General features: G+C 41.7%; 1 protein-coding gene across 6 annotated transcripts in view; it reads left to right on the top strand.

Annotated features, from left to right (window-relative positions):
- Nucleotides 1-6017, top strand: part of B3GNT2 (UDP-GlcNAc:betaGal beta-1,3-N-acetylglucosaminyltransferase 2) — a 14433-nt gene extending 8416 nt beyond the window's left edge. For all 6 annotated transcript variants that reach the window (XM_057384272.1, XM_057384273.1, XM_057384274.1 and 3 more), the window contains one exon: nucleotides 4368-6017. In XM_057384272.1, coding sequence (XP_057240255.1) covers nucleotides 4377-5570 — 1194 coding nt within the window. In that variant the 5' untranslated portion in view covers nucleotides 4368-4376 and the 3' untranslated portion in view covers nucleotides 5571-6017. The remainder of the gene's footprint in view (nucleotides 1-4367) is intronic.
- The last annotated feature ends 3009 nt before the right edge of the window (nucleotides 6018-9026 follow it).

The following is a 9026-nucleotide window of genomic DNA, read 5'->3' as shown; positions in this document are numbered from 1 at the left end:
CAGGACTGCATAACAAAACCCTCTGCCATGCAGGTGGTAGCAGCCTGGGAAATTGCAATGTGGTGCTCGCAGATCCCTGGGATATCACTGGGATWGCTGCAGGGCTGACTGCATCCATCGCTTTGCCGAAGATCTCTGCCTCTCTGCTGCCAGGGCTGCAGGGTGGCTTTCTCTAATGAAAGCTGACTCCTTGCTGAGACCCGGTGCAGGAATGCGGTCACTTGGGGCTGATGCTGGAGAACAACCCTGCTGGAACTTGTTTCCTCTGCTTGGTTGTGGTTGTGGCTTGGATGAGGTCAGAGAGCCTGCAAGTGGAGTCTTGCTTTGCTCTTTCACTCCCCAGCCATCCTTTGTGTGGGGTGCACGATGACTTCACAGTTTGTGCAGAACTGTGTGCACCTCCACACTGAGACAGCCCTAAAAGAACTCACCACAAACTCGTATTTGTGAGCTTGAAGTACTAAATTATTTATTTTCATTCTTGTTACTGTCATATCAAAAATGACCAGATAGAAAGGGAGGGAGTGACAAACAAAAGTTCATTGTACACCTTGTCTGGCAAATGTATATAGAAAACGATATCAATTTATTTTTTAGTGTTTCTATTTTCTGAGGGTTCCTCTCTTGTGTGGTAATAGCAAGTTATTCCAAGTTCTTGATGTGTGGAAAAGTTCAGGAACCAGGATAGTTCAATAGAAGTTGAAAATACAAAAAAGATTAAAAAAGGGGGTTGGACAAAGTGAGATTAGGTTCAATTATATAAGTRAGCATTGCTCAAATGCAAGTCTGGCCCGCTAAAACCTTATTACAGGGGAGCATTACTACTGAAATGCCTCACTCTCCCATTGGTTCTGTTCAATGTGGCTTTTTTTTCTGGTGGGATGGGTGAAGTTTTTGGTATTGCTTTTGGGTGTTTTTGTTTGGTTGTTTTGGTTTTTTTTCTTTTTCTGTTTTTTTTTTTAATTGAAAATGTGCTGAAGATAACTAGCAGGAGACAGAATGTGAAGTTACTTTGGCATTTATTCAAACTTTTTATAGTTCTTTATGCCTTGGGCTGTGTTTTAGGAAAATATATGCACATCCTTCCCTACTCTTGGTATATTTGCTTGAATCTTGAAATCCCATGCCTGAATTTCACTGGTGTCCTTTGGTATTAAAAACATTGGAAGATTAGAATTTCTCCCAGAGCTAAGTAATATGCTGAAAGACTCTCAAAGCAGGTATATGCAAATAATTAAAACTTGTGTTAAAATAAACATCAACTGCTGTGAATTTCAGGGCGCTTTTGGGTGCATATTGTTATCCTGGTTGCTTTCCTTGGACTGGAGCATTGTTTCAAGCTGTCTGTTCTGGTTGAAGAACACAGAAAACGTTGATATTTCCAGTGCTAACCATTGTGACATGGTCCTGCAGAAGGACAGCACTGAARTCTGTTCACTATTTTCCTGTTCTTAAGGTTTTCTTAATTATTGTTGTGTAAAAGTGGATTTGAGGGAGGAGAAAAGAGATTTGGCTGTGTGTAGTTARAAAACAAACAGTGTTCAAGTCCTTTAAAGCTGGAAATAGCACAGACTCGTTACAACAGCCTGGGGCTCTCAACATCAGTTCCAAAGCTGTGTYGTTGCTCAACGCAGAAATCTCTTGACTCACTGCACAGGGCTGAGCTATTAAGACAACTGATGCATCTCACAGGAGCTCGGGAGGCCTCCATATGGCTTTGTGATGTGTTAAATAGCTAAAACAGTTATTTTCAGAAGCTGTAGTGGCACTGCCGCACGTGCTGTTGCTGTCACAAGTGGTGCTGCACCTACTGAGGGATATCAGGCCCTAAATTAAATTTACACGGGAAGATCCAAATCTGCCCGAGCACCAGGTACAGCCTCTGCAAAGAGAGGAAGGTGGTTATGTCTGTTAATACCTGAATTGCAGCTCGGCCTTGCCAGATTCCWGATAGTTTAGTCCTGAACCAGGAGGGTGGTAGGTGTGATACCCGCAGGTAAGAGGGATTATCTTATCTTTTGTCAGCCCCAGTAAGTAAATGGACTTGTAATGCTTGGGTTTGGCAGTCACATAATGTAGACGTGGTACTCGGCCCACTTAGAAAATACAGTCTAACTCCTGTTCTCAGGGAAAGGCCATGGCTCCTGTCAGGCTTGAATAAAGTGGAAAAATTGGGTGTCCAACATGTGTCCAGGTTTGTACCTTTCCTGCTGAAAATTTCTGCCAACTCTAATAGTAAATGTGGATTTTTCTGCTCAGGATCCCTGTCTCGTTTGCTGCAGAGGATGGCAGTCATAGTGTGTTGAAGGATTTTTAGTGTTTGAAATTGAGTCTTTGCTAATGGTGTCTCATTGTGTTGMGAGGAGTCTCAGGTCAAGTATCCACACGCCTCAGAGATGTTGAACACTCCCAGCTCAGTCAGCTGGGGSCTGTGACAGATGAGCTGTGTGGTGCTGCACATCCTGAGAAATGCTTGGGCTGAGCTTTGGACAGTCCCGGGTTTGTTGGCTGTTCCTAAGAAGGAGCAGTCACCCTGTGGCCTCTGGAGCCCCGGGATCATAGGTCAGGCACCACATCATTTGTTTTTCAGTGAGAAGTGCTCTAGAGGACAGGGCTGATAAATCCTGATGTGCATGCTGAGCTCCGTGGAACAGCACAAAACAGGGGACAGCTCCTTCTCCAGCGTTTTTGTGTCTGCTGAAAGGGAAATGTAGAAAACCAGCGCATTTATCTGGTTTTAGTGGCCGTTGAAAGAGGAAGATAAAATTTCTTTGAAGTCTGTGTGACAAAGCAGTGCTTTCTCAACAGTTCAGCTGTTTAGCTTAACTGATAGCATTGACCACGAGTGTGGTTTTTGTCTTTGAGGTATAGARGAAARCTRCTTGAAAATTAGAACAGAAACTCCRTATCTGACTGAGAATAGAATATTAAGTAAACTGGATCTGGCCTGAGCACATACAAAGACAAATCTGCAGGTGGTGAGGGAGAACAGGGACACGCCCTTTTGAATTTAATAATGATTATGGGTCAAATAAGAGAAAAATTGTTACAAATTATGTACCTGCTGCTTTCTGACTAAATTMTTAGTGGTTTAGTGTTTAACTTGTTGAGGAGTAAAACAAAGACTGATCAATCCATAGGAGACCAAGGGTCAGTCTCGATCAGGTGTCTGGTGATGGCTGAAAAAAAGAAAAAAGCAGCAAGTACGAGGTGTACTTCTCATTCTGCCTTCCTGTCTGCTCTGTGACCTCAGGGCTGAGGCAGTGCTTCCAGCTGGGYGTTCAACAGTCAGTACAAATTTTGTATTTCATTTGGTTTTTCTGATCTTCCGATAATCATTTATGCTCCTGGCACATGAGAAGTGAGTTCCGTCTGTGACTTCAAGGTAGACTTTATAGCCTTCTCATTCATTGTGAATTGTTTGCAGAGCTTGTACATTGTTACACTTCTGGGCTGGTTAACAGTTTGATAAGCTGCTCTGGAGGAACACGTTGTGTTCATGTTGCTCCTTGTTCTGTGCACCCAGCTCTTGGTGATCCATTTTCTCCCTTGGTAAAAACTGAAAGGCCACAGAACTTTTCATACAACACAGATGTACATATACTGTTCCCAATCTTGCATATGTGGGAGACCTCTATTTTTCATTTCTTTTCAGGGTTTTTTCCCTTCCTGGTAATAACTTCACTTCTACTTTCATTATCATTCATTTCCCTTTTTGCATTTGAAGAAAAAAAGAAAAAAATCCCAGTTCATGTTCTCTTCCATCTGCCGAGATCTGAATAGCAGCAATGCAGCTGGHGAGTTTTGTCAGCCTTTCTTCCAAGGAGCAGCCAAGTGAAATTGTCAGAAATTGATTGTGTGCTTTAAAATTTGGCTCTGCCTGTTACATAGTTAGAAGGTGTGAGAGTGAAAGTATAAAAGCTTGAAACTTAATTTAAAAATAACTGACCTTATCGTATAGCAATTTATTCTATACCCTTCAGCTCACCTTACAAGCAGAAGAAAAAGGTTTCTCAGCCTGCCTTTGCCAAGCTGAGGGCTCACAGTCTAATTATTGTACAGTCAAGTGTTTAAAGGGGATCTAAATTAGAAGCAAAAACTGCTGGCTAATTTAACCTGACCGTGAAAAGCTGCATAACTTCCCTAAGCTGCAAATGGAAACTTCACATTTGTACCAGCTTGCTGATGAAACCCCAAACCATATGTGTCTGTATTAGAAACAGATTAGCTTCTGCTTCTTTGGGGGTGTGGATAACCTTGGTTTTTAGGCTACAAAYTTGCAAAGCCTTCATTTGAAAGTAGTTTTTTTATGAGATCGAGAACTTGCTGTGAAGAAGGCTAAAAATCTATTTTTTTTTTTTTTCTAGATATGAGAAATGAGTGTTGGACGCAGAAGATTAAAGCTGCTGGGAATTCTGATGATGGTAAACATTTGTATTTATGTGATCGTGGAAGTCTCGAAGAGTGGCAGCCAAGACAAGAATGCGAAAGGCCGTGTTGTTATACCCCGTAGCAAATTCTGGAGGAAGTACACTCCTCACAAAGCTTATTGGAACAAACAGCAACAGAAGCTTGAGCTGCTCTACAACCCCATCCTGTCCTTGCTCTCCAATATGACTGTGGAGGAGAACTTGATTTTTAACCTGAGTGCTCTCAGTTCCTGTGAGCCTGACCCCTCGGTGCACTCGGAGGTTAGCGACTTTGCAAACTTGCCAGACAGATTCAAAGACTTCCTCCTCTATTTGAGGTGTAGAAATTACTCGTTGCTAATTGATCAGCCAAACAAGTGCGAACAGAAACCTTTCCTGCTGCTGGCTATTAAGTCACTTATACCCCATTTTGATAGAAGACAAGCAATTAGGGAATCCTGGGGCAGGGAAATCCAATCAGGGGATGTGACGGTCAGAAGGGTCTTCTTACTTGGACAGACCCCACCGGAGGATAATTTTCCTGATCTTTCACACATGATTAAATTTGAGAGCGACACCCACCGAGACATTCTCCTCTGGAACTACAGAGACACTTTCTTCAACCTGACTCTGAAAGAGGTGCTGTTTCTGAAGTGGGTCAGCAGCAGCTGTGCAAACGTCCAGTTTATTTTTAAGGGTGATGATGATGTTTTTGTGAATACCAATCAGATCCTGGATTACTTGAAGAGCTTATCAAAGGAAAAAGCCAAAGACTTGTTTATAGGTGATGTGATCAAAGATGCTGGACCTCACAGAGAGAAAAAATTGAAGTACTACATCCCAGAAAGCGTTTATGAAGGTTCGTACCCSCCGTACGCGGGAGGCGGCGGGTTCCTGTACTCTGGTGATCTGGCACTGAGACTGAATAATGCATCTGACCAGGTACTCCTCTACCCTATCGATGATGTTTATACTGGAATGTGCCTTCAGAAGCTTGGGCTTGCTCCGGAAAAACACAAAGGCTTCAAAACCTTTGATATCGAGGAGAAATACAGAAATAACATCTGCTCCTACACAAACTTAATGTTAGTGCATAGTAGAAAACCCCAAGAAATGATTAGGATTTGGACACGCTTGCAAGACCCACATTTAAATTGTTAAAATCATGTGCATAAGTGTCTTAAGCCCAGAAAACTTTMCAAGTTTGGATCACTGAAGCTCTGTTTAATAGCTAAATTTTCTGTGTAAACCTTTTCCTGTACTTCTGAAAATGAGAGTAATCCTAAAATTTGAAGGGATGGCTTGAAGACTTGGTCCTGACTTTTCCACTGTCCTGGTGGTCATTATGTTTCAATATTGGTTTTAATTTTAAAAAAAGTCTCTGAGGACRTAACTAGCTGACAGTGAATGGTGAACTGTGCTGGAAGCAGGGATTGCCTACCACAATGCATCTTTCATTAATCGTGATGGTGGAAGATAATTTTCCCTTGAGTAGTGTTCATGTGTGGAAACCACTGTAAATTGAAAATACACAAATTGGAGGAATGTAGTTTTACTTTTAGATATGATACGCTTATGAGACTTTAAATTTTGAGGTTTTGTTTTTTTTTTAAAAAAACTATAGTTTTCAGTCCTTTTGCACCCAAGAACAGTGTTTTTTTTTCCTTTACTTATGATCCTTTGTGCAAAGTGTATCTGTGTCTGAAGGATTTACCCTTTTATTAGATAAAGCTTTTTTTTTTACAAAAAAAAAAAAAAAAAGCTTAATTCTGCTTGAGATGCCCCCTAAGAACTCAATGTATAAGGAAAAAGAAGAAAAGGTTTTGTTTTGGGGCTGGGCAGGCTGGGCTGCCCCTGCCTCAGGCCTCRGTAGTGAAGCTGAATTATTGCTCATGGTATTCTTGTGGAAAGCTACTCYGGTCAATCCTTGTTTTCTGTTTGGGCACTAAAGGTGATCAGGTAGCTCGATTTGATGGAAATGACTGAAATTGCACATTGCTTCTGAGAGCACGGTTTGGATCTCTCCTGTAAAGCGGCGGTGAATCTGGAATTGTGCAGATCCCAAGAGTTTCGAGTGTCCAGCCAAACTTTGGAGTTTGCATGAAGCCTCATGTAGAGTTACACACGTTCTCGAAACTCAGATCTTCTGTATTTCCACATCTTGCTTATAAGAATTACTCTAAATAGTGGTTGCTTTCTTTGTATATGTAGAAGTGCCTGTCTATTTATTGTTCAGATTGAAGACCAAAACATTTTCTTAAATATATTTTGTGTAACATTTTATTTGTATAGTGTCGTCACTCGGATATTTAAATAGAGCATGATATTTTAAATCTGAGATGTGTAACATGGTAAATAAAGCTAATTGTTATTTTTGAATTTGAAAAATAAATTGTGATTTAAGTATTTGTGGTAATGCTTCGTGTTGACTTGCAGAGAAGGTTCAACATTTCAGAAGTTCAGAAATCAGGAGGTTTTATTTGACAGATTTCTCTAAGATTATGTAGCAGAAAATCAAGAAAATGTCACAGTTGTTTCTGTATTCATTACATGCTGTGATAGATGGACAAGTGTGGCAAAAGCAAGGAGGAGGGACATTAAGTGCCTTGGGACAAACAGTATGTACAGGAATAATTATCTGTACAATGCCACTGCTGGTGCAATTGAAAGGAGTCAAGGAGAGGATTGAATGGCTGCCACTTGAATTTTTGATTGAAACAACTTGGCAGCAATGACTCTTTTTTTGCTTCTTCACCTGCTTTCATTTTCCTTCGTTTACCTGGAACAAATGTGGTACTTTATTTGTTCAGGGAGAGGTGAGGTGTTCTGGTCTCTCACCCTTTTGTTCTGTGGATGATCACGGTGACCCCGGCATGGATAAAAGCCAGGCTGTGCTCTGGTGTTGTGCTGTGAGGTTTGACCCTTGTGCTTTGTCATTCCTCATGGGAAACGACACCTTTCTCAAAGAGCTGCAGGTTTTATATGAGTTACTTCCTGCTCTGCACTTCCTAGCCATGCTAAGCATCCTGTTCTTTAAATATTCATGGCATTTTTTGTCAAGAGTTTGGGCCAAGTGAAAGAAAATAAATTATGCTGATGGTGAGAGATGCAAGAAGATGTTGAAAGTCTTGGAGCAGGAGAGAGAGAAAAGGTGAGGGAGAGATGAAAAGGAAGGTACCGGGGGGTAAGGGGAGACATGGAGGGGAAAGGGGGCAGGGACAAGTGAGAATTGAACAAACTGCTGAGTGCCATGGAAGGATCAAACAAAAAAAAAAGGTTGCAAAAAAAAAAAAAAAAAAAAAAAAAAAAAAAAGCCCAACCAAGAATTAAATCATGTGAGTAAGGTAGGGTGGGGCACACAGGTGATGTGAAGTGAAATGGGTGGCATTGGTGCAGTGCCAGCATAAATTATTTAATTTATACCCTTCCCTGTAAGCGTGAGATCAAAACCAGGCCTCTTGCGTGGGACACACCTGATAATACCGAAGAACAGGCTGAGTGGCACCTGGGAAGGAGAAAATGCTGTGAGAAAGCATTTCCTCACCTTCTGCAGTGACRGGAGAAAGGGCAGGGGACAAGGCTGAGTGGGTGGTGCTGGGGGGCCAAATAGGCAAAAGGTGCTGGGCAGAAATGGGACAGACAGTTTTGTTTTCGTGTGGAGGAGCAGTGGTGCCTGTACCTGGTCCACTCCCACGGAGAAAGAATTGTCCTGGCAAATAAGTGGGAGTGTGTGGAGTAAAAAGTGAAATTAATAAAYGAGATCAAGGAAAAGAATGCAACCAGTAGAATGGGAATGGGATTTGGGGACAGTTGGGAAGCTGAAGATGAAAAGTCCTTAAAAAGGATGTGCAACATCCTGTGTTCTACTATATCTTTCTTAAAATGCTATTAAATACTTACATTTCTGTTGTATTTTTTTCTTTAAAGGGAAAGAGTCTTCTAAGATGAAGGTGCAAGAAAATTTGACTACWTATAAGGAAATAATGGAATTTGAAAACAGAAGTAAGATGTGTTTGGATGAGAGAGCTGAATGTGGATGCAGCTTTTGGGTTTTTTCCTTCCCTGAATACAGCAGGGAAAAATGAAATGCTGTGATTAAATAACACTGCATCAGTGTGAGCCATTAGAATCCATTAGCTTGTTTGTGTAAAGGCTCAGGCCTTTGCTTCAAAATCCAGTTGGGAGGTGGAAACACAGGATAAGGAAGGTAAATGAGCTATAATTAATGCACAAATTATAATGTTTATCTTCTAGGAGATGGAGTCCCTGCTTTCTGCCAGTTGGTTTCTTGGCCTGGCTGCGTTTACWCTTGGATCCCTTCCTCCCCTTCCCRGTTTGATTTAGTTATGCAGGCCTGACTGAAATGTAGCACTYGACAGAGCTGGTGATAAGAGAATTCCTGGCAGTCCTTTTCTGCTTTTCAGGAGCGCAGAAAAGCCAAACTTCCAAAAAGGGTTTTGGCTGGGAAGTACAAGAAAGAGGCGGATTAGAATTSCCTGCAAGGTTTGCATTGGGTATTCGAGGTTATTCCTCCGAAGGTGCTGCTGCATTTTGGGCTTTGTGATGCAGCAGGGAGCAATCCCAGCTCCTGTCTGSTGCTGCTGCTGTTGTGATGCA

The sequence above is a fragment of the Malurus melanocephalus genome, unplaced genomic scaffold (assembly GCF_030028575.1).
Source record: "Malurus melanocephalus ecotype Western Australia unplaced genomic scaffold, MMel_1.1 scaffold_695, whole genome shotgun sequence".
Lineage (NCBI taxonomy): Eukaryota > Metazoa > Chordata > Aves > Passeriformes > Maluridae > Malurus > Malurus melanocephalus.
Note: the sequence above shows the minus strand (reverse complement) of the source record. Positions and strands in the feature narration are given on the sequence as shown.